The following is a 26,594-nucleotide window of genomic DNA, read 5'->3' on the forward strand; positions in this document are numbered from 1 at the left end:
AAAAAGAAAAACATTGTTCAGTTTAATAGGGAAATAATAATAATAATAAATGAATAAATAAGTTGCCAATGAACTAAGTTCTTTTGGTCTCTTCTAATTTTATTTCTCCTTTATATCTTCCAAAATATGCGTTTTTCCCCATGGAGAAGTAGAATTAGGCATTTTCAAATACCTGATTTTCTCTTCTTATTCACCAAGCCAAATCACTAAATGCATACACTAGGCACATTCTGAGAATAGATTATTCAAAGTTATCCACATATTCAATCTCTACTCAATAAAAGCTCCAAACCTTACTCCTTTACCATTGCAAGTATACATAAGTTGGAGGAAAATGTAAGGATTTCATAATGATAGAACATTATAAACATGAAACAAGTCTATTCTGAGGCAGTCTGGGGTCACTGAGAATAATGGTAGCCATTATTGGGTACCATTATTGGAATCTCCCCACATACACTCCAAAATCAAAACAGAAGAAGAACAATAAAACTCTGAAATCTCAAATCTTAGCAAAGCAAGAAGACACACTCAAGCTTCAGATTACCTGTCTACAGAAAAAGAAACATCAAATCCCAGCAAGCCGTCTGTTGCAACTCTACACACCTTTGCAGAGAGCAAGGGTGATTTATGAAAAATCATGAGAGGAGGGGAGCTAACAGTAGTTCTGAGATTGATCTAAAATCACTGCCTAAAAGAGAAAGTCCACCCTAAATATGAGAAATACAGGCAGTTCTCACTTTGCACAGTTCTCTTATGCACACATTCCAGTTGCCATGGTTTAGCTAAATAACACAACAAACTTCAGTAACCACAGCAGCATATTAACCATAATTGCAAAAAGTACAAAACTCCATTGCTGGCTCTTCACTCTGCAAATCACTACATAAATAACACATGTGCATCGCGATCAGTGATCAATCATACCACCTTTTTCAAGGTCTGTTAGGAATTGGTCATTGCTCATGTTATTCAGTTCACACACAGATAGCAGACTGTGGTTGTGCTCTTTGTCTCTCAGTGATAAACCCACATGATGTTTTATTAAAAGGCATAACAGAAAAAGGAGCTTGGCCAACAAAGATGAAAGTGCAGTAAAGAAATAAAAAGCATTAACAATGGGTATGAACTTAAAATTAGAGTTATAGAAGAAACAGCTATTACGGGAATGTTGATAATATTGCTGTTTGAGACTCTAGATATACCGCCAGAAGAACTAAGTGAAGGTGAAACATCTATAAGCAAGGGAAGATCTTGTGATAAAAAAAGATGAAGATGTTCTAGGGAACTGCTATGGGCAAAAAACTTCACATAAAAGGAATTCTCAGCGACTTCACAACACTGAAAACACAAAACACACAACGTTGGAAGCTGATAGAAACTTAGATTGTGGTCATTTGCCAAGACACAGAAAAAATACTCCATCTTATAATTTATATAATGAGAAGAAGGCAATATTCACAATATTTCTTATGTTTTAAATTATAGTATACCATATACTGATTTTACTATTTAAAACATTATAGTATACTATATACTGATTTTACTATTTAAAACATCATACATTTATAACTGACAGGAAGAGTTTTCAATGATTTGGCAAAAATTTTAAAGGTCATAAAACAATCATAATTTTTCCCATTGATGCTTAAAATCACCTTGTATCATTTCAGCTCGTGTGGTTATCATTATAGTATGGCACTATCATGCAAAATGAGGATAGCCTGTTCAGAAAGAGGCCTGGTAAACACAGCACTGGCTATATGGAAGGCACTTAAAAGAATGTGCAAGTCAAAGTGGCAGGGCTCAAAGAGTATAAATTTTGGTGAAGAAAGTTAAAAAAAGGAGGGAGAAGCCCTTTGAAAATCAGGTGATAAAGGAAAGCTCAAAAAAGCAAAATTTAGATACCTGAGAAACCAAAGAGAACATTTTTCCTACCAGAAAAGACCCCAGCTACAAAAAAAGCCACCCAGTAAAGAAAGCATACTTCGTTACAATGAAGAGAACAATCTTAAACTAGGAATTCTTATCAGAAAAAATAAAAATTACTAACATACAAAGTAACTCTGAGATGAAAATACAGCAAATGAAACGCAAACACCTAAGTATATGAAAATCTGCCTCTACTCCCAAGAAATAGGCATGAATCAGAAGAAAACTGTAATGTAGCACTCCACCCTGAAATACATATCCTCGAACAAGCATTTGGAAATAAAAAAGGAAATTAAAAGTTAAAAACAGATGAACAAACAATAGAAATAAAAAGAGAAACAGTGTTAGAAAAGAAATAGAAGAAAAAGACAAAATAAGAAATAAATTTTAAATTACAGGATGACTAAGGAAGAATAATCTCAAATGAAAATACAAGGGACACTGAAAAAAGGAGAAAACATCCAAGAGAATAAAAATGAGATAAGTAAGACAAAAAGGTCAAAGAGAAAGTGGCTGAAAAGAAGGTCAGGCAAAAAAAAAAAAAGAACAGACACTAAAATGCAATTCCTAAAAAGAAAAAAAAGAAGGAAAAAAAAAAAGCAAATGCAAAATAATGGACTAGAACTAGGGGTCAGCAATGGCCCAAAGGCTAACTCTGGCCTGCAGTCTGGATTTGTATGGCCCTCGAGTTAAGAAAATGGTCAATTACACTCAAAATAAAAGAAATAATAAAATGAAAAATCCTGAGAGGAGGGCAGCAAAATATCACTGAAATATCACTGAAATATCATTTTTCTGATACTGAAATATCACTTTTCGACTACCAGAAAAAAAGGTAAAAACAAAAAAAGTATAACACTTTTTATTGGTGAGGCTATGTGAAAACAGGCACTCTCCTATATTGGTAGGAAAACAAACTGGTCTATCCTTTTTGGAGAGAAAATGGGCAATCTCTAATAAAATTACATATGCATTTACCTTTTGATCAGGCAATTCCACTACCAGAAATTTACCCTGAAGATGTATCTATAACAATATATAAATATATATACAGAAAGTTATTAATTACAGCATTATTTGTAATTGCAAAATATATGCTCTAAATGTAGAATAGCTGAAAAAAACCATGGTACATCCGCACATCCACACAGTGGAGTAATATAATAGGAAACTATAAGAAAAAGAGAAAAATCTCTCTGAACTGATAAGGAGTAATTTTCACATTGTATTGGTGTTTTTTTTTTCTCCCAAGCTATATTGTTAAGTGAAAAAAGCAAACAGCAAAAAAAAAAAGAGTATGGTATGCTACTTTATGAAGAAAGGAAAAGCATTAAAAATATCCATATCTTCTCATCAATAAGAAATGTAAGAAAGATAAACTGAAAACTAATGAGAATAGTTACCTACAGGGTGACAGGGAACAAGATGTGAAGTATGGGAGTTAAGAAGAGGGTGGAAGACAGGGAGGGTGAGGGGCAAGGAGTCACACTTCTCTGTATATATCTTTTTGTATAGTTCTGACCTTAAGAACCAAATTAGTTTTTCACATATTAAGTAAATAAATAAAGTCAACAAAGTTGTGGGCAGGAGAGAGCTAAGTGAAGGAAAAGCCTGAAATGGAATTCAAAGAGAAACAAATAACCTAATGGTACTTCAAACAGATAACATAACCATATTAAAGGGGGGAAATAAAATAAGTAACTGGAGTACTTCTTAAATATAGTGCTCTGACTATATGCCCTCAGACTCAAAACAAAAAGAACCAATGTATTCTGGGTAATAGGAGCCAGGATTGCTTGTCACTATCAGAAATGGAGTCACAAATGAAAGGACGAAAGTTAAAATGAGCCCTGTGGTGTTAAGACTGAAATTTGAGGCATCACGATAGATTCATGATTTTAATATATAGACATATAAATAGATACAGAAATATAGATTCTGTGTGTCTGTAAGGGGATGCCTATGTAGACATACATTTCCTATCTCTGCCTGAGAAAAGGCCTAGAAGTAATGACATCGCAATACCAATGAGCATACTTAGTACCCAGATTGTAGTTTCTAAACCCTATCCTCCAACAAGAATAACCAAGGCTCCTCAAAGAAATGACTGATTCCAGAGCTGAGGATGGAAAAGTACAAGATAAACCTGGAATATCTTGTGCCAGAAAGCAAGGAGGTCTTCAAAGAATGAGGGTAACATGTCAAAAGGGCATAGAGCCTACTAAAAGGGGTTCCACAGGCCTAATCTAGAACAATCTGAGCATCAAAATAATGACAGTAACAGATTACAACCCACTGAATAAAATAAGAAACTGAAGTCCATAGAGATATAAATAAGTAAGTATAAGTAAATAAATAAATGCAGAGAGAAAGTTTTTTTCAAACAGTAGAATTTTAACTGATATTTATAGGAAGGATGCTAGAGCTGGAAAATCATCAATGCATACTAACAACACTATTGGATAAAAATTTGATTAGGGACTCACTGAATATTTAGTCTCCAGGTATCTCACCACAAGACATTCAGTAATTACAAAGGGAAAAGCACTAACTTTACAGAGAAAACTCTGGCATATGCCACCTTAACCAAGTGAGCAGACATAGGGCAAATCAACTTGCTGCACCTCCAAATACAGTGCACTGAGAAGACAGTATTACTTCTGTACTATTCATACCAAAAATTCTTATCACCCACCCTCCTATCAAACACAAATCTCTTTTCCTCTTAAAACTCCTTTAGTGGTATCTTCTTTCTGTATCCAGAGGCTTTTTAAAATTTGGGCTGCTGTAGAATCTACAAAAATCTGATCCACAATTACACACTCACTTAAATGCAACTCCATCCTTCTTAGGAACTTACAGGCATTTTCATTTTGAAATATTGCCTATGAAAAGTTGAATTAACAGCCTAAAATATTCTAACAGCCTCAAAATAATCTATAAAATGAAAAACTTCATATTTGGGAAATAATAAACCTGGGAAGCAGTAGTTTTATTTCTCCTTTTATACAGAGATGACACAGTAGAGCAAAGGATAGTTCTGGCTAAGACTAAGCTTTCCTTACTAATGCCAATAAAAAGATTAGAGAAATAGTCTCACCAAAGATAACATAATCTTCCAGTTTGCTTGTCAGGACTCTCTACTAACTCCTGCTAGAATAGGCTGTCAATATTTGACTTTCAGATTTTACTTATTTTTCTTTTAAGTCAACCAATCCCTTTCTTATAAAGATACTGCTTCTTTAAATAAAATCATATTAAATTTTAATGGCCAAGGAGTCAATCTGCACTTTAAGATTATTTCTTTATTGTGTTCTGATACACAATTTACCTAAAAAGCAATCTTAATGCTCTTATTTACAAATTGTTGGCAGAAGAGATGAGACATACACTATAATACAGCCCTCATGTACCAGCAAAAACAACCTAAATAGTCAATTTTATCAACAGAACTCACCATACTCCTTCTAATGTAGGTGATGGCTTTTTTCATATCCATGCCTGACCAGTTGTTGAGCATATAGCAAATACAGGAAGCACAGTACACAAATCGCATGTCATTTTCACTGCCTTCAGGTACTGCACAAAAACTGAAAATAATAACAACAATATGATTTTCTATTAACACTGGACTCTGATTTTTTTGCATGGGGGTTAGGAACACCTCCTGTGTGTCTTTACTAACAGAAAAATCTGTTGATTATTCTACTTTTATTATTCAATATTCTATTTTATTATTCAATAAAGAATAAGACTACTAACTTGAATAATATAAAACTTTCTCTAAATCATCATTCTACTACAAACTTTTGACTTCTTGGTAGTTTTACACACTACCATGTTACTCCCTCCCAGATGCTTACTCAGCATAAGCTTATTTGATCCTAGCCAGGGACAGCTGCAGTATACTGGCTTGAGAATGGCAGAAAAAGTAAAAGGTAAAACCTGAGACCTACTGGGTAGTACGAAATTTCCAAGCTCAAGTTTTTCTATGTGAAATTTCTTCTAAATGTATACACAGATAACCATTTAATCGATTGATCATATTGTATTTTAATTTTACATATTAGTTGTAGAGAGGTAGCAATCTATGTTATGTATGTATTTATAAACAAGAATAAGGAAGCAATAATCAAAGACTACACTGAAATATTGACACATAAGTCATATATGTACTGGTTGAAGTAAATATTTAGTTTCATAGGGTTTCCAATTAATGTCAATTTATTCTACTTGTCTACATTTATTTTTCCCTCATCAAGAGCAGTGTTTTGAAAACACTGACGGGAAAACAGAGCTATTAGTAGATGGAGCACAAAGAGTTAACAGCACAGCAGGATTTGTTTGCAGTCTTTTCCTTAACCTTTTCACTACTGCTTTATCGCTTCTCAGACTTAAAAATTCTTTTCTACCTTAAAGCTCCAGGAAGATTCATCTTTAGACACACTATGTGAATCACCAAATAACAATGAACATACGAACTCCTTTTTCTATCCTTTAAAAATGTCATGGAAACTACCTACTCTGGAATACAATATTCAGTGTTCACCCCTTTCTTCCCTAATCACCATAAAGCAAGGAACTGAGGTCCAGACTAAATGTATACGTACTTCAAAATATCAATTTTTCATCTAGAATGTAAATTAGATTCCAATCCTGAAATTATTCAACCATTTATTTATGTACCCATTGTTATTAAGAAGGAAGATAAAGGTGTTTGGCTATTGTAATTACTATTATTTTCATTCACAGAGGAAATCTTAGGTCACTTTTTTGACTATGCACTTAATTATGTACCTCGTAAGCTTTAGGTGGGGTTCTAATAGAGTATGATCCTCTAAAGATCTAGTATAGCACTGTATCCATTTTTTAGTTCCAATATATTTTTGTTTATTAGAAAAAAAGTAACAAAGAATCACTCATACCTCCCATCTTCCAGCTGAAGGGCTCTCAAGCCCGCTAAGCAAGCTTCTTTATTTACTCGGCTTAAGTCGTCTCCAAGAATAACTAAGCATGAGAGGCCAGTGTAGGTCATTGCAATGTGGCCACTATCATAAGGATGAGCTGTTCCAGGAGCCTAAATACAAAATTAATATAGTACTAATTAACGAAGTGAAATGAAAACTTATTTCATTAAGAAATCTGACGTAAGGTTTTAGTAAATAGTAAAATTAAATATGGCTTATACTGATTTGTATAGACATCTTATTGAGAAAAACAAATCTCCATTTTATGTATGTCTCAACATGAATATGATTGCACAGGCTACTTAATTTTTAAATTCTTTGATACCTCAGGCATTATGGAAGTAGTTATGATATTCAGGTAAAGCAAATTATTTATAACTTTTTTTTTTGATTTTTGATTTTTTTTTTTTTTAGTAACAGGGTCTTATCTGTCACCCAGGCTGGACTGCAGTGGTGCAATCATAGCTCACTGCAGTCTCCAACTCCTGGGCTCAAGTGATTCTCCTGCCTCAGCCTCCGGAGTAGCTGGGACTACAACAGGCACAAACCACCATGCCTGGCTAAATTATTTAAACCTCAAACTTAATCACGCTATCACTTATAATTTAAGTCTTATAAAGACAGAAAAGCATACAGCCTTCCAGAAAAAAAGATTTCTAAAACAAAACTTATTCTATATAGCACAAATCTAAATTAAATACCACAGTAGTGATCACCATATAAGAAACTAAAAAACGATACAATTAAAATAAACTCCTCTGCCTTCTATAATAAATGTAAACTTTTACAATCATTGAAATGCATAAAATCCTGGTTCTATTTCTCACTGGCTTGCTTAATGTTCCTAATTCTAGAAAATGAAGATATTAGTACATCACAAGGTTATTGTGACGATTAAGTAAGTTACTGTCTAAAAAGCTGTTACTTATCTTAATGATGACTAAGTGCAAGGCAAATATCAGACGGACCACTAGTTCTTTGGAGTCAAGATCCAAGGGTCTTGAAACCACCCATGAATCGTAAGATTTTCTTGCATATTTACCTTCTATGGTTCCTCACAGAATGAATTTGAATGGTGTTCGCTACCCTTTTTATAATAATCTGAACCCACCCCACCTACCCACCTTTAGATACACATTTTTTTTTTTGAGATAGGCTTTGCTCCGTCACCCAGGCTGGAGTGCAGTGGCACAATCTCGCTCACTGCAACCTCCGCCTCCAAGGCTCAAGCAATCCTCCTGCCCTGCCTCAGCCTCCCAAGTAGCCGAGACTACAGGCACCTGCCACCACATCCAGCTAATTTTTGTATTTTATGTACAGACCAGGTTTTTGCCATGCTGCCCCGGCTGGTCTCAAACTCCTGAGATCAAGTGATCCATCCTCCTCATCCTCCCAAAGTGCTGGGATTGCAGGTGTGAGCCACTGTGCCTGGCCAGATATGCAGTTCTTTATATGGTCTCACAAATGTACCAAGCAAATTTCCATCTTTACGTCTTTCATTCTAAGTTCCTCCCTAGAACTCAAGCTCTAGTTCTCCTGGCTATCCTATTCCACATTTACAACTGACTTCTTAGAATTCCTATTGCATATTTAACTTTTTGATACTTAAAGTAAACACCTGCTATGTTAAAACAACTGCATGGAAGCCAAACATAAATTAAATGTGGACCTTAACCTTAAGAGCAGAAGATAAGTCTACTCAAATAATTACAATAGAATGTAATGAGTAGTCATAAGGGAGGGATAATAATAACATGGGTTTAAATAGGAATTCTTTTCTGCGTAAGAGGAGCCTGGGCAGGTATAGATGAAGAGGAGGTATTACACGTAGAAGAAAAAGTAAAAGCAAATTAGACAAGGAAAATTCTGGGGTGCACATTAAGGACAACACAAAATTTGCTAGAGAGCATGGGATTTGTGAAAGGAAATTGTGAGAATAGTGGGAGGATCCATCAGTGTTTCTCAAAACGTGCTCTACAGCCATTGAAGGTCCCAAGCATTTATCAGGTAAGTCAATGAATGGTCCATAGATAGTTTGGTGGCTTCAGAAGAAAACTCAGTGACAATATTTTATTCATATACTGTACTGGACAATCTAATGTGCCTCCTCACATTCTCTTGGCCTAATCTGTCTCCTAGATGCTCAGCCACCACTCTCAGTGACGGTTCTATGTGATACCACTTCGAATATCTAGTTCCTTTTACCACCCAGAATTCAGATGAAGGTAATACAGCATGAAGTGAGACGTAGCTTGCCCAGAAGATATCAGGGTGCAGGTGAATGAAGATTCAAAAAGGAGTTTCAGGAGACTCTGTGAACCAAGGGCAATAATGGTTTTTTCTTCAATTTTACTCCTGTTATTTTGAAAATGTTTTGGTGCAGGCATTGGTTGGGGGAAGGATCATATTTTAAAAGTAATGTTATTAAAGCACTGCAACAAATATAGGTAGACATCTATATACAGTATAGTACTATATAACGATCATCATAACTAGTGGCACGATATTCTGTTCATTATGACTAAATGAAGACATTACCTGTATTCAGGATTAGCTTAAGTTGGAAAATATGATAGGCATGAAAAGGGACAAATTTTCTGAATCCTTTGTTTTCTCATTCCCTGCTAAATGCAGTGGGCACCCATAATTGGAGTCCTGCTGGTAAATTCATATGACCTTGACACAGGCAAGCTGGTTTACAGCTTAAGGCAGAGGAAGAAAGCTGAAGTAGTACCTCTATCAAAGTATGTCATCTTCTTCAACATTACTGCTATTTATTCCAAAAATTTGAAGCTGATTACAGAAAAACTGGTAGCTCTCCATTTACCTTGCAAGTGGATACTCAGCCCAACAAGATACTGGCTTATAACCATTATATAAGCAGGCTGGCCCCATCAGGGAAAAAGTTTCTATGTTGTGAGGCTGCTTTAAAAAAAATGATGCTTTTCTCCACTTTCTACTGTAGAAAAATACTCATATTTTGTATACATATGGAACACCTACAAAGTTTCTTCTGGGTCTGCTCCTTTGAAGAAGAAATAAAGCTCCTCCCTCTGTTAGGACTCACTGTTTTTATATTGGCATGTGCTGGTATCAAGGCCTTTGGATATAACCGTGAAGAAGTTCTGCATAGTCTCATAAAAGTCATTAAAATAATCACTACCTAGGTCTTCAATCACTGCCTTTAGAAGGGCTTTTTTTTTTATTCCTAAGAAATGTGAGCTAAATGTAGAGTCTTTCTATAACACAATGAAGTTTACTGGCTTCTTAGACAGCAGGTATCATAACACTTCAGTGCTCTATTTTCCTTTACTCAGGAAATCACCAATAACTTTTACACACAGATGTATGATACTGAGACAATTTTTTGTAACAATTAATAGAAATTTGTGTGTGTTTATGTACTGCATGTATTCTTCCCAGAAGAAAGTGCACTTCTTTGAGGAAGTAAAGTAGGTATAGGTTTCCTTTAAAGGATTTCAGTTGATAATATATATATATTATTAGACAACATTTAGCCACATTGAAATCTGGAAGCCTGTTTTTTTTCTGTGTAACTTCTTAGTTTTCTCTTTTATTAAAATATCCCTACATCCCTTCTGCTTCCTTCTGAACCAAACAGAACCAACCTTTGATGGATTGAACGGAATACCCAGGTATGAAGAGCCTCGGAAACCACAGCGATTTAGATTTGATCCTAGAAAATAAAAGCATGTGCTTATTTAAAGTACACTTTATTTTTGCACAGATTCTAAAGCAGTTTAATTACACAATCTTTCAGAAACAGACTATTTTAGTCTCCATTTTCATACTGGCTAATGCTGAATGCTTACCATGTGCCAGGTCCATTCTAGGTGCTTATGGGAATTTCCTCATTTAATTTCCATATGAGTCACAAAAAACATAATTATTTCTATCATGTACCTTTTTTTAATAGCCCACCTCACTGCCTATAAAGTCCTTTCATACTTCTCCTGTCAGATCAATTTTTATGTGATCAACATATTCAATCCCCCTTTCTATAGAACAGAAAACAGAAGCCCAGAGGTTAAGTGAATGTTCAAGGTAACAGTTAATAACACAATAGGGTCTACTGTCTTTTTACTTTAACTCATTTAGTGTCTTTTTACTTTAACTCATTGCTTCTTTACATGGGAGCAAACTAAAGGTTTAAAGCTGCAGAGAAAATATGTACTTTGTATTTCCACATTAGCTAGACCTTCGTTCTGAGTCCAGTAATCCACTTGGCTTTGAAGTATGTAGAACACTGTAAGTTAGCACTTAGTCTCTCTCTACTCAATCAAAATATGTTTATCCATACTTTTTTTCTATCTAAAAATTTTCATTTCTCAAGATATCAATGGAATATAAGTTGGGAACTTGAAAGAACAATCAACTATACAACAATTATGGTTTTAACAGCTATTAGAAAATCAGTATGATAGATGCAGAAAATAACAATGCAGTATCAGCAGACTGTAAATGCACCGCTGATTTAAAAAAATCGAGTTGGTCTAAAAATAGTCTCTGATATGAAGAACTACCTTCATAAGAGATTATGACTAGTATATGACTAACTTCATTATTAACTGTTTTCACTCTCCTACTTCTTCATTAGGTACTATATTTTTTCAGCTTCTTATCCCCCCAAAAAACTTAAAATAGTAGCTTATACATTAATTCTTTGAACAAATTAGGAACCACTAAATTTAAACTCTCCACCAATTATCATCTCCCTACTGGCGAAAAATGTATTTTAAAAAGATACTAGCAGCCAGGTGTGGTAGCTCACGCCTATAATCCCAGCACTTGGGGAGGCAGAGGAGGGCAGATCACCTGAGGTCAGGAGTTCCAGACCAGCCTGGTCAACATGGTAAAACCACATCTATACTAATAATACAAAACTTAGCTGGGTGTAGTGGCACCTGCCTGTAATCCCAGCTACTGGGGAAGCTGAGGCAAGAGAATTGCTTGAACCCGGGAGGTTGGGGTTGCAGTGAGCCAAAATCGTGCCACTGCACTCCAGCCTGAGCGACAGAGTGAAACTGTCTCGAAAAAAAAAAAGATACTAATGGTGATTATGATTTCAGTGATTATGGTTCTCTTATCCTAAGGACTTTTAAATTGGTAAGCTACTTAAAACTTACCAATATATAACAGAAGTTATAAAAACACTCATATCCTTTTGACCCAGTCAAATTATGGTTCTCTTATCCTAAGGACTTTTAAATTGGTAAGCTACTTAAAACTTGCCAATATATAACAGAAGTTATAAAAACACTCATAACCTTTTGACCTAGTCATGATATATCTGAGAATCAATTCCAATAATTTCAAGTATGAGAAGAAATGCACACTGCAGTTTAATAATAGTGAAAATCTAGAAGCACCATAAAAGTCCAGCAGGTTAAGCATATCATGCCTCATGTACTGAAAGAAACACTATATTCCTATTAAAAATAATAATCAGTAGAACTATGTAGCAACACAGAGAAATGCATTTGATCAAGTTAAGCAAAAAAGGAGGATCCAAAAATAAATGTGCATTTTTATGTTTATAATTAAGCAAATGGCACATATCAACAAAGACTGGAAGGGAATAAACAAAATAATATGAATGGTGTGAGATGATTATGAATAAGGCTGAAATTTGTTCTCTGTATTAGTCACTGTTGCCATAACATATTACCACAAACTTGGCAACTTAAAACACCTACTGCCTTACTGTTTGTAAGGTCAGAAGTCTAACACAGGCATCATCAGGCTAAAGTTAAGGTGTAGGCAGGGCTACCTTCCTTACTTGGAGGCTTTGGGGGAACAATCTGCCTCCAAGCTCATTCAGGATGCTGGCAGAATCAACTTCCTTGCAGTTGTGTGACTGAGTTCTCCATTTCTTTGCTGGTAGGTATCCCTTTTTGCTCCTAGATCCTCTCTTGCCATTTCTCATATATGGGCCCCATATCTCAGAGTGGCAACGGCACTCAAATCTTTTCCATTAGACCCTCTCTACCTTCTCTTCTCTCTTCTGCTCCCTTTCTCTGCAATTCCATGACGAACGTCTCTGTGTTCGTCTGCTGCTCATGTAATTATACTGAGCCCACCTGTACATAAGTCACCTATGGATAAGCTCCACATTTTAAGGTCAGTTGATTAGTATAACTTTAACTCCCATCTACAAAGTCCCTTCACAGCAGTACCCAGATTAGTATTTGACTGAATTACCAGGGAACAGAAATCCTGGGGCAACATCTTTAGAATTCTACCTAACACAGGTTAGGTGCAGTGGCTCATGCCTGTAATCCCAGCACTTTGGGAGGCCGAGGCGGGCGGATCACGAGGTCAGGAGATCGAGACCATCCTGGCTAACACAGTGAAACCCCATCTCTACTAAAAATACAAAAAATTATCTGGGCGCGGTGGCGGGCGCCTGTAGTCCCAGCTACTCGGGAGGCTGAGGCAGGAGAATGGCATGAACCCGGGAGGCGGAGCTTGCAGTGAGCCAAGATCGGGCCACTGCACTCCAGCCTGGGCAACAGAGCGAGACTCTGTCTCACAAAAAAAAAAAAAAAAAAAAAGGATTCTACCTAACACACCCCCCATATTCCAAATTGTACATAATGCTATACTTAAAAAAAAAATAAAAAGTTATCTTTCTCTTACCAAGTTATGAATTCATTTATCCTTTTTATTTTTGAGACAGAGTCTTGCTCTGTTGCCCAGGCTGGAGTGCAGGCGCATGATCTCGGCTCACTGCAACCTTGCCTCCCAGGCACAAGCAATTCTTCTGCCTCAGCCTCCCAAATAGCTAGGACTATAGGCATGAGCTACCACGCCCGGCTAATTTTTATATTTTTAGTAGAGACGGGGTTTCATCGTGTTGGCCAGGCTGGTCTCGAACTCCTGATCTCAAGTGATCTGCCTGTCTTGGCCTCCCAAAGTGCTGGGATTACAGGCAGGAGCCCACCGCACCCAGCCTATCCTTTTATCATCACTTCTTTTAATCCTTCTCTAGTTGGATGAGGGGCAGTATCAAAAGGCGTATTTTCCTATATGATTAAAAAATTTTTAAATCTTTTTTTTTCTCTTTTTGTTCTTGGGATTGTCTTTTTTAAAGTGTATCCTTTCAAGTTACTAATTTGCTAACAGTCCTCCATAAAAATGTGATCCCATTTCTACTTTTGATGGAAGACAGCTCTGATACCATCTGTCAGTTCTGAATTTATACTTGCAACTGGACACCTTTGTTGAGTACCCCACCAACTTAAACAATTCTGTCAGGTGTTTTACATAGAGGCAGACATATAGTAGTGGCTCAATAAAATATCTGCTTCTGAGTGAAATAAATGAATTTATTCATTTTCTTAGAGGTGAATCAATAAATGACATTTCTGTTTGCTCACTTCTGTTTTTAGCCTGATTAAATAAATAATTTTTCTGAAAAGCAGCAGAAATATCAATACTTAAAAGTACCATATAAGGTTAGGAGATTATGGCATGGACACTTGGAATCAAACTCAGGATCCTATTCTTCCTATCAATGAGTTCTATAGGCAAGTAACAACCTCTCTGAGCCAGTTTCTTCCATTTTTGAACTAGTAACAATAACATATTGCAAGTAATATATTTCAGGCTTCTTGTAAAGGTTAAAGGACATGTTTAGATTGTACTTAGCAAAGTGAAACAAGGCTTAATAAACAGTAACCATTCAAAATCAGTTAATTACATTTTATCAAAAGTGAAACAGGAAGAAATGAATAGCTTTTGTTGCAATTTATCAAGGAAAGTTTTTTTAAAGTAAAAATGTTTTTCTTTTTTTTTCCAGAAAGACTGTATACTGTCACGAAAAAAGTGTTTGGATCTTAAGCACCACAGTCACAGTATAGGGAAAAGACAATGTAGTATTTTTTGCCCTCTTCTTAATCACCTGTGGACTATGAAACTGGATAAAGAAGTTTATTCTAAAGTTTATACTTTATTCTACAGTAAGAGAATTCTCCTGTTTCTTATGAAAAGCTATGATGAAGTAACTAAGAAATCAAGAAAATTACTCATTTACTACATTGAGTTATCAGTCACACACTTAAATCCTAATGTTTTAAAAAATGATGCTCATTAGGAGGTAACATTTTCACCACTTAATTTTTCACCACTTAGGCCGGGCGCGGTGGCTCACGCCTGTCATCCTAGCACTTTGGGAGGCCGAGGTGGGTGGATCACCTGAGGTCAGGAGTTTGAGACCAGCCTGACCAACATGGAGAATTCTACCCCATCTCTACTAAAAGTACTAAAATTAGCCGGGTGTGGTGGAGCGCACCTGTAGTCCCAGCTACTTGGGAGGCTGAGGCAGAAGAATTGCTTGAACCCGGGAGGTGGAGGTTGCAGTGAGCCAAGATTGAGCCACTGCACTCCATCCTGGGTGACAGAATGATACTCCATTTCAAAAAAAAAAAAAAAATTCACCACTTAAAAAAATTTATTAGGTACTCTTTTGCGGTTTCTGTCAATATTTGTCTGCTCTTGTGTGCTTTCCTTTGGAATTCTAGTAAGCATAACTTTCATGATAATTAAGAAAGTATACACACACAATTCATTGTAAATTTATCGCTGAATGCATACTCTGGGTACAGTATAAATTTCTTTCCAGGTTATCAAACAGCACCATCTAGTGTTCCTATTTAACAGTTGCAAAACAAACTGAAAATTCTTTGTGTGGTCTGGCTGCCCATCAGAATCAATTGCCTATTTTGAAAAAACAGAGATGCCTCTTGCATCTCCCCTCCCATGCCTGTTAAAAAGCATGAGGATAGGGCCTGGAAAATTGTATTTAAAAAGAAAAACAATCCCAGTTTGACACATAGTCAGAATCAAGAACTACTGATTTGGTAAATATACTTTTGTAGAACTATAGAGTCAAACTTGTTTATGCTGTTTAATAGAAGTACTTTAGATAGCACTATATCATAAAAATTGAGGTTACTGAAGAAAAATGAAAACTGGGTAGATGAGAAAGGTAGCAAAAATGGGAGTATGTACATGGATGTAATACGTGTGTGTGTTTATGTGTAAGTATGCAGAAGTATGTTATTAGATAATATAATGTATCTATAGTTATCAACTATAAGGAAGAATAATTCATCTATTTGCATGTTTGTACATGAAAGAAATTTATTAAGCTGACTCTTGCCTGATGACTGATGACTGAGTCATATGTCACTTTAAAACTTAGTGTTTTACTATTAAGCTCATAAAACCAACTATATGTCAAGCATTGAAAGATAGTACATTTAGATATTCTTTAACAAACAGTTATAAACTTATGGAATATAAAAGTTTGAGAGTTTAAAGAGGTTTATTTTAATCAGGGGAGTTGCTTTTCATAAAAAGCAATAAACTGTATTGTGAAATATAAAGCTGCATTCAAAATTATATTTAGGTATAATAAAGGACAGCTCTTGGGCCAAAATATCACCATACTATTAATGATGATTATGCTTCTTAAATATATATGTCAAAACTGATTTGCTCATGTTCTTAACTTCTTAACTTTCGAATCCTCATTTTAAAAGTTTTTGCCCTAAGCAAACAGAATTCAAGTGAGGAATGTGGCTACTTTCTGATTTTAAAATGAACATTTATATTTTATGGATAGAGAAATAATTCCGCATAAATCTTAAGAAACACAATTTCCTAGTAACAAGGCATGCCTTACACAACTCCTTAAGGATGTCAAGAAAGTAATGAAACAAGGTAAATGAAACATTCAATAGCCAAAAAAAAATTTTAAATATACCTATTTTCCACATCTCACACATTTGTTTTAGAATTGGACCTACACCAATTAAAGAAAAGGCAGACAGGAGATATTCTTTCACAGAGATTAGAGACTTAATAATATTTCCCTCAACAAGATAGCAAATTGAGAATTCAGAATTGCAGCTGAACTGTGAAAAGGTCTGTGGAATGGTCTACCAGACATCTGACCTGGGAAAGCTGGATATATAAATGAACATTGTAAAACCATTTTTGCCAAAATGTCTTGATCTATAATATTTCCAAAACAGATGACTTATAATTTTTAAAATATGCAACATGCTTGACTTAGCCACATGAAACCATACTTACTTCCCCCATGTTATTTTTTAAAAAGTGAGCCATCTGAAGAATCCACTAAAAAAATGAAAGCATTAAACATTTTACCCTTTAATATTAAATCTTCTTATCTATGTTTCCAAACACTTAATCCTAATAATTTATGGGATCTATTAAGGAACAGATACTAAATTTTCCTTTAAAGCTATAAGACAGTCTCTGAGTTCCCATGAGAAAAATCTGTACATCACAGAAAAACATGCATGGTAAACAGAGCACCTATTGCACTGAATCAGCACATATAAGTAAAATATCCAAAGGACTAGAAAACTGCATTCTAATCTTGTCTCTAGCATTAACTAGCTGTATTACTGTGGACAAATTATTAATCTCTTTGAACCTTAATGTCCTCATTTGTAAAATGATGGACTGTAATAGTCCTCACTCTGTTCTAAGTCTAAAATTCTCTGGTTGTGCCCTCACAGAAGGGCACACACAATTCCCAACCTGACCCCTTGTGTTTCCCGAATACTTCCCTCCTGAAGTTAATGAGAAGGACCCGATCCTCCAGTGGTCTCACCATACACTTATTACTAGGAAACCACCAGGGTCTTTATAATCCTGGAGTTAAGTGGAGGCCAGGGTTAATTTTAATTAAATATTCACAATGTCCTTATATGCCAAACATGATTGTCTCCACTAGGGACTCATATACTTAAACAGTAAAACAACATTGAAACTTGGAGTCAGAAGTGCCAGATGTCAATCCGATTCTATCTCTTATCATTTGTGTGAGGTTTCAGACAGGTCTCTGAATCACTTTGCCTCTCAGTTTCCTCTTCTTGGGACAGGCCAATTAGGTGAAGAATAAATCTATCTGATTATGTATTTGGCAGTGCTTTGAAAATTATAAAATAGTAAATAATGTATTGCATTATTTCTTCCATTAGCAAAAATATCAGTATTTACGTATAGCTATGAACTTTTAGTTTTTATTTTTGTATGTTTTGAAGAGAGGTTAAGCTAAGTATTTTTCTAGTTTAAAACTTTAAATACAGAAACATATTTACTTATGGTAAACATTCAAACAATTCAGATATATAGAAAAACAGTAAAGTATCTTATCTTGCCATCCCCCACCTCTGTTCCCATCTACTTCCCCCTCCACAAAGATTTTCTATGTATCCTTTCTGAGTTTTTCCTGCACATTTATACAGATGGTTAAAGCACATCTGTATATGTTTTAAATTTATCATTTAATCATATATATTATAAGTAAAGTTTCGGTGCCACAAAAGAAATAGCACTCAAATATAAAATTTTCTTTTTTCTTCTCAGCAAGGCAATTTACTTCTATAGAAGGATGTGCCCTTACAGATGGTGCAATGGTGAGCGCACACTTGGACAAGGGAGGGGAAGGGGTTCTCATCCCTGACGCAGGTGGCCCCTGCTGCTGTGTTGTTCCCCTATTGGCTAGGGTTAGACCAAACAGGCTAAACTAATTCCAACTGGCTACTTAAAGAGACAGACAAGGTGAGTGGTTTGGTGGGAGTCAGGGTAGATCAGAATGAGTCAGGGTGGAGCAGATAATCGGAATGAGTCAGGGTGGAGCAGGTAATCGGAATGAGTCAGGGAGGAGCAGGTAATTGGAATGAGTCAGGGTGGAGCAGGTAATTGGAATGAGTCGGGGTGGGGCAGGTGATTGAAAAAGGTTGCTTTATGAGGAAGTTAAGTTTAAAAGTAGAAGGCAAAAAATTGAACATACTGACATATTATTTGAAAAGAAATTTAAAACTCATATCTAATATATATGACAGACAGTTTCATGTCAGTATATATATAGAGCTCTACCTTATTTACTGCATAATATTCTTTACTGGGCCATAGTTTATGTAACTTTCACTTTTGATGAACATTTATTTTGTAACATTGTTTTGACTGAATTTCCCTGATTTCTAGTAAGGTTAATCATCTTTTTATGTATCTGTACTTCTTTTGTTAACTACTTAATAAATTTTGTCATTTTCTAAAGGACAATGTATCTTTTTCTTCTGAATCTTTAACAATTCTTTATAGTTGATGTTAATATTATACAAGCCATAATTTTCTGCAAATTCATCACTTATTTATCTTTTACTACATAAAGTATTTAAATATTTATTTAGTCAAATCTATCAAATTTTGCTTTATAATCCCCAGGTTTTGTTTAACATTTCTAGATGTTATAATTCCCTAGATTTTACATGGTATCTCAAAGTACGACAAATACAGACCTATGAGTTGCAGAAAGCATATTCTACCAGTTTGCAAATGCTTTATGAATTAGAAAATATTTGAAGAGCCAGACGAGGTCCTAGGCTAAATGTGAAAATATATAAAAGAGGAAGAGAAAAAAGTTGGAGAAGGGGCAGGTGATTTAATAGTCTAACAACTACTGATACACAATAAGCACTGAGAGGGAAAAGAAATAGAAGACACATTCACTTCTCTCCCTTCCAGAGGTTTGCAATTCAGGTGGAGGCAAAAATATTTTAAGTAACTTAAGCAGCAATGACTGAAGAAAAAAATTGGCAGTGGGTTTCAAACCAGTGAAGTCCACGGAGTTGACAGTTTAATGGGAAAGAGAATTCTGATGGTTCTCAAAAGGAGTGGTGAGCTGCAATTCTAACTCCAAAAAATGTTTAAACTTTCCCTGAAGTATAATAAACATAAGAAAAGTACTCCTATAATAATTAAAAAGCTCCATGAACTTTTGCAAAATAAACTCACCTGTATAACCAGCACTCAGCTCAAGAAAAAGTACATGACTAGCACTCCAGAAGCCTCTCCCACTTCCTTCTAGTACTCCCCAAATGCCCAGACTGGTTTGACCTATTTTTGTATTTTGTAAAAATGGAACGATATACAATGTACTTCTTTCTCTCATAAACATGCTTGTGACACTCATTCAAATAACTGAATGTAGTTGTAGACTGTTCATTCCCATTACTGTATTATCTTCCATGGTGTGAATATGCTAATATATCCTTTATCCATTATACTGAAGATGGGTAGTCTGTATAATTACTAGTTGTAGGCTCTTATAAAAAATACTGTTATAAACATGCTAGAACATATCTTTTGGGGAACATGTTTTAATTTCTGCTGAGTATACACTATAACTGTTGGGTCATAGAACATACATATGTTCAGCTTTAGTAAATATAACCAAATAGTTTTCCAAAGCAGCTATAAAACTCCTTTAGCAGTGAATGAGAGTTCCAGTTTGCTACATTTTTGTAAACACTTGTTATTTTCCACCTTTTTAATTTTTAGCCATTCTGTTGATTATGTAACAAACAAAATTATTATGGATAATATGAAACTCCAGATAATAGCAAATCTCTCACAAGATTAAATAATGAGAAGTATGTAGCTTTTTAAAACAACATAGATATAATAGCGTTATAAAAAACTCATTTCACTAATAAAATGGTAGGGGGAAGTAAACACTTATTAAAGAACAGACCAAAAAATTGCTCAATTACGGAGCCACCAAATAATCCTTAATAGTGGGGGGAAATAGAAGAAAAGACAGAAAGTAGGAAGCATGGTGAGTAAGTGACCAATGGTCTGGAAACTATAACCTACAGCTTGAGTTCTCTCATTAAATGTTATGGTCCATCCTTTTCTATAAAGACAATAGCTATTTTATTTCAGGAGTATGAGTTTCAGTAAATTTTTAATTAAAAAATAATATAAAAATATATTTCAGCAAGAACTTAGGGAATAGCTTTCATATGTGCCACAGTGTGTATATGATTTCCTATCTGTACCATGTAAGATACATTTCTTTAAAAACCGGGCATGTACTTATAATTAAAAAAAAATACCAAGCACAATCTGTAATAATTCTACCATACCTCAGGCTAATAATTAACTGTTTAAAAAATCCCAGACTTTCACTTAAACTATTAAAAAACATCCTGGCAAAAAGGGAAAACAACAATTGACATGTATTTTGCAAGTGACTAGGACTAAGACGTGGCCTCAGCCACATGCTCCTGGAAAATGAGGACCATAACTTGCAACTTATCACAGCTCTTCTCTACAGGTTTAGAAGAGTAGTACTCTTAGCAGAAATTCAATAAATCCTACTCATCAACATGTTAGATCTGTAACTATTGACCAAACTTATACATGCTTTCATTGGGGCTAGCAGAAAAGTGATTAGATATTTATATATTTAATTCTGATAGAGCTAGTTCAAAATACTTAAATCATTTTTTAATAAGACTTTGTAAATAGGCATAGATTTAAAAAGTTATATAAAAACAAACACTATGAACTTCAAGAATAAAATAGCCACAAACTATGTTCAAGATCGTCTGTCAAACAGAGAAAATCTTTCTTTCTAAGTAAAGTTTTAGCTTATTATTTCTCCAGAGTTCACTGGATGAGATTTACATATGATAACCGATGAACCACAAAAAAAAAACAAGCATGATTTTCTAGGAGTTTGTTTGTTTGATGTTTTTAAGGTTAGAATTTATAACATGTATAAGTTATATCTATCTTAGACATTTTATACTTAATAGAGTGAATAACAGAGTTTATAAAAACTTGTATATTTGCAGTTGATTATGTAATTTATGAACTCTGAGAATTCATTTAATTAATCAAAAGTTTTTAAGTGTTAAGTGTAAAAATGACTGAAGCATACATAAGAGCTTTAAGAAACCATTAAAAATGCTAATGAAACATTGGAGGGAAAATAATCAGGAAACTGAAAGAAAACTTTTTGATGGCAAAGAGTTTTTCACTGAAAAGACAAGAATTGTTGGGAATGAAAAACAGAGTTAATGCTATAGAACTAATCAAACATAAATACTGACTATAAATAATCAACAAGTAGTCATCAAAGTGGAAGTATACAACATAGTATGGTGCCACAATTGTGAATCTCTATTAAATTCCAGATAACTCTAAATTGTTTTCTTGAGATTATGATCAGATTTGTTAAGTACTGTATTTCAACAGAATGGCAATGCTGCATTACAACAAAATCACAGATAAATAAAATATGTTAACAGTATACAAGTAAGTACTAAGATTTTCTAGTCCAACACATGTTATGTCAGGTACAACCAGTCACACTAAAAATAAAATGCTAAAAACTCACTCACTGTCTTCTGTGGGAAGGACCTGCAGGGAGTAAATCCACTCTATTATATCATCTTTGTTCACCACATCTAAGGAATCCAACATATCCAGCCCGGAGAGTGCAAAAAATGCAATTGTCAACCTAAAAGAAAAAAATGTAAAATTCCATCTTAACTATCATACCACTTAAGTCTGAAGTCTTCCTGGTCTAGAAAAATAATAAAATCATTCTAATTTTCCAATAATTTAAACAATACTTCCACCTTGCAAAAGCAAAAAATATATATATACATATTCTTGTAACTTAATACTATCAGTCAAGCCTTTTGTTTCAATTTTTCAAAAGGGGACATTTGGGGGTTAAGAAACCAATCCTACCCCATTGACACAAACAAGACCCACTGAAGCCAGAATATCACCAAACTGAAGGCTAAAGTAGATTTAAAAAAGGATTCTCTACAACTAATCAGTACAAATAGTACAGGACTTAGAAATATGTGAAAATGTCAATTTTCACTAGTTTGTCAGGATTAATTATAGCTTGTATTTAATTCTGGAGGAATATGAGAATAATATCTTAATTCAAAGGTGTTCACAAATAACATGATTCCTTGGGAAAAGATTTATAATAAGCTTTGAGAAATACAAAACTTTTAAAAAACTACAAATGTACTTACACTCTATTTTCCCAGAGAGGAGCATTCTTTGGCAGAATGAAAAACTATAGAGCAAAACCTTCCCCCTCTAAGACTGTACACTATAAATCAGAAACCTAAACCTGTGCTTTCATATAAAAATCAGTATCTTACCGATGGCTTTGAACACAAAGAATTTGTTATACATAATTCCTTTCATGTTGAGAAGGAGTCTCTAGTATAGCTTGATTGAGTACTGTTACATCATTTCCATAATCTAACAATTCATATGACTAATAGTAATAAATTAACACTTCAAATTATCTGGTCTAAAATTTTACAGCAGAGCTACCTATGTATTCTGTAACCTTTTCAATGAAGATTCTAAGAAATAATTAAGCCTTAATGCCCTGAGGTATCCACTGTATGTAATAAATTTACTTCTCTCCTGTGCATCTAGAATAGTATTATCTAGAATAGTACTACACGTTGAGTATCCCTTATCTGAAATGCTTGGGACCAGAACTGTTTCAGATTTCAGATTTTTTTTTGATTTTAGAATATTTGCATATACATGAGATGATACCCCACTGGGACAGGACCCAAATCTAAATATGAAATTCATTTAAATTTCATATACATCTTACACACAAAGCTTATTTTATATAATAGTTTAACAATTTTGTGCATGAAACAAAGTTAGTGTTAAGCACTTATGTGTGGAATTTTTCACTTGTGGCATCATGTCAGTGCTCAAACCGTTTCTGATTTTGGAGTCTCTCAGATTTTTGGATTAGGGATGCTCAATCTGTACCAACTTTAGGAGAGATGAGAATATAGTGATTTCTTTTCTTTTTTTTTTTTTAGGGCAAATTATTGCTCTGATCCCTGGTGGAAAAAGACTAGCAGCATCCATTAGATAACAGGAGGAGATATCAGAAAGTAATTTAATTCCAACCAAAGCTTAAGGGCAAAAACTAAAACCACAGAGATTTGGGTGCACTTCAGAAATAAATATTTGGGAAACATCTTATTGAGAGACTATTACCATGTATTAGACACTGAGCTGGGACATTTCTCATATATTATCTCAATTTAATCCTAACAACACACTGAGATCTATTTGAATTAGAGAGGTAATTTATCTAGGTAAGATCAGGATTATATTAAGGGCAGTGGAACTCCTTTATGTGGGAAGCAGTGTTGCACAGTACTTCAAAGCTCAGACTCTGCAGTCAAATTACAAGGTGGCCAATTTCACTAGACTGACCACATGACTCTGGGCAGGATATCTAAACTTTTCTAATCAGCTTCCAATAATTATTTTAATCATTACTATACCTTATACAGTTATTGTGCTTACCTACTCACAATAAGCACGCAATAAATGGAAGCCATTATCCTTGTTCTTTGCCATGATTTGGAGGGACAAGAGTAACAACAACTTTAGGATCTAATCACAGTCTATAACACTACAGGCCTTTTCTATAGACTCTTGGTTGTAACCATTTTCCCCAGAGGAATGTGCTTCTCCAAACACAGTAAACCTTTAGACATGGGAAAAACCTCTACATAATAGCAACAAAGTGTGAAAATCACTGCCCTTGGTGGTAATTATGTCTCATGAGATAAGGTCCACTTTGTTTGTATGCACTCAAATATTTACTGAACTAATAAAGGACCTGCAATACTACATCTAACCCTCCCGGAGAGCTCTAACAGGGTTTTTTGGTTTTGATATAATACATAAAGTAAATGATTATATTTATAGTCAGGTACAATTAAGCATCTACTAATATAGTTTATTAAAGCGTTATTAAGGAAAAGGGCAAAAAGAAGACAGAGACAAAAGTGGAGGAAAACATGAAGGACTTGAGGTCAGACAATGGATAAAACAAAGACCTTCCTGTCAGTAAGAGTAGTAAGAGAATTTATGCAAAAGCCTATAAAAACAAGTTGGCATTTTTTTCAAAATTAAGAAATTCAGAAATGATCTAGTCCATCTCTTTGATTTTCTAACTGAAGAATATAAAGCCCAAAAAATTCAAGTAATTTACTTGAAATTTCAGCACTAGACAATCAAAACTACTCAAGAAGTCTAAGTCCCAAAGTGGTATTCTCCACAGGGGTGCTTCTCATTAGAATCTGCTTAAAAACTGCTCATAAGAATCTGCTTAAAAACAAACAACCAAAACACCACCAACATAACATAGAGATCAAGGTCCTACTTCACAATCAAATCTATGGGTGTAAGGTGCGGTCTGGGCCCTTTGGGTTTGTTTTTGTATTTAACTTCCCAGGTAATTTTAATGTGCAGGCAGGTTTCAGAAGCACTGTTCGAGAACAGTGGTTCTCTACTGGGAACACTGACCCTAACATAATATATCATAATCAAACATTCTTGGTTGTCACAGTGGAGGAGGGAGTTACTGGCATCAAGTGGGTAAAAGCCACGGCTGCTGCTAAATGTCTACAATGCACAGGACAGGTCCATACAACCAAGAACTATCTGGCCTAAAATGTCAATAGTGCTGAGGTTGAGAAAACCTGCTTTAAGGTCATACTCTTACCTGTATACGTTATCTAAATGATCTGTTTGTCATGTTACTTGCTCCTGGATATGAATGCACTTTACATGTAAGTGCCAAATACAAGAAATCAGCCATGTGATGGTATTTTAAAATCTTGCATACTTAATTATTAAGGGCTCCTGAAAGTCCAGCATTTTCAACTCATAGGTGAAGACTTAGGATGAGACCATAAGGTTTATGAGAGTAACAGAGTTATGTGAATGGCTTATGTTTATAAAAAGAGGTCCCATCAGAAATGCTTGGCAGACAGAACCAATAAGTCACTTTGGGGCAAATATCTGGCCTCCTTTAAAACAGTCTGGGAAACCAATCCTCTTCCAATCACATCAGAATTCTCAAGTAGTCCTAAAACTGAAAGAGAGAGAATTAAAACAAGCCACAAAAAACACAAAGGAATTTTGGGCTGTGGGCCTCCGAGAGAAATAGTATAATGTAGGGTTTTATGGTTCCTAGATGACTTCTACTTGGGAATAAACTGCTGGGCAACCTGACTCAGCACAGGTGTATAGAGGGGTAATTGTGTGAACACACGCACCTAAAATCAAGCCAATGAAGTTATTTTTACTTTTTTACTTCTTTCAGAGAATATCTGTTTATTCTGTTTCTTCTTTTCCCTAGAACTCAATCTGAATCTGCAGCCTGAGAAGTGTAAATAAGCAAACAATATCTTTCTGTTCACCCCTCTTCTCTCACTCCGAACAATATGTATAAGAAGTTTATCTTACAAGGATGAAAAAGTAACATCCCCCAACCCCCAATCAAGTTGCTTTACCAAAGAATCAATTCACAGACAAGAGGGTTAACCTAAGTGTCTCCAAAAGACGTCAAATATTCCAGGCTTAAGAACACGCATACCCCAAAGATTAAATAAGAACAACAAGAAGGATGGGCGCAGTGGCTCACTCCTGCAATCCCAGCACTTTGGGAGGTCAAAGCGGGTGGATCAACTGAGGTCAGGAACTCGAGACCAGCCTGGCCAACATGGTGAAACTCCATCTCTACTAAAAATACAAAAAGTCAGGTAGGCGTGGTGGTGAGCACCTGTAATCCCAGCTACTAGGGAGGCTGAGGCAGGAGACTCACTTGAACCCAGTAGGTGGAGGTTACAGTGAGCTGAGGTTGCAGTGAGCCGAGATCGTGCCATTGCACTCCAGCCTGGGCAACAATAGCAAAACTCCATCTCAAAAAAAAAAAAAAAGAATGAAAAACAGTCTATAGTCTGGACAGTGGAAAAAAGA

General features: G+C 35.1%; 1 protein-coding gene across 3 annotated transcripts in view; it reads right to left on the reverse strand.

Moving 5' to 3' along the window:
• The window catches only part of PGGT1B (protein geranylgeranyltransferase type I subunit beta), a 51,989-nt gene that overhangs the window by 20,104 nt on the left and 5,291 nt on the right, over window positions 1-26,594 (reverse strand). For all 3 annotated transcript variants that reach the window (XM_019026140.3, XM_019026139.3, XM_004042370.5), the window contains exons 2-5: window positions 22,154-22,272; window positions 10,529-10,596; window positions 6,858-7,009; window positions 5,390-5,522 (exon numbers count right to left, since the gene is read on the reverse strand). In XM_019026140.3, the coding sequence (XP_018881685.2) occupies window positions 5,390-5,522; window positions 6,858-7,009; window positions 10,529-10,596; window positions 22,154-22,272 (472 nt within the window). The remainder of the gene's footprint in view (window positions 1-5,389; window positions 5,523-6,857; window positions 7,010-10,528; window positions 10,597-22,153; window positions 22,273-26,594) is intronic.

This window comes from Gorilla gorilla, chromosome 4 (genome assembly GCF_029281585.2).
Source record: "Gorilla gorilla gorilla isolate KB3781 chromosome 4, NHGRI_mGorGor1-v2.1_pri, whole genome shotgun sequence".
NCBI lineage: Eukaryota > Metazoa > Chordata > Mammalia > Primates > Hominidae > Gorilla > Gorilla gorilla.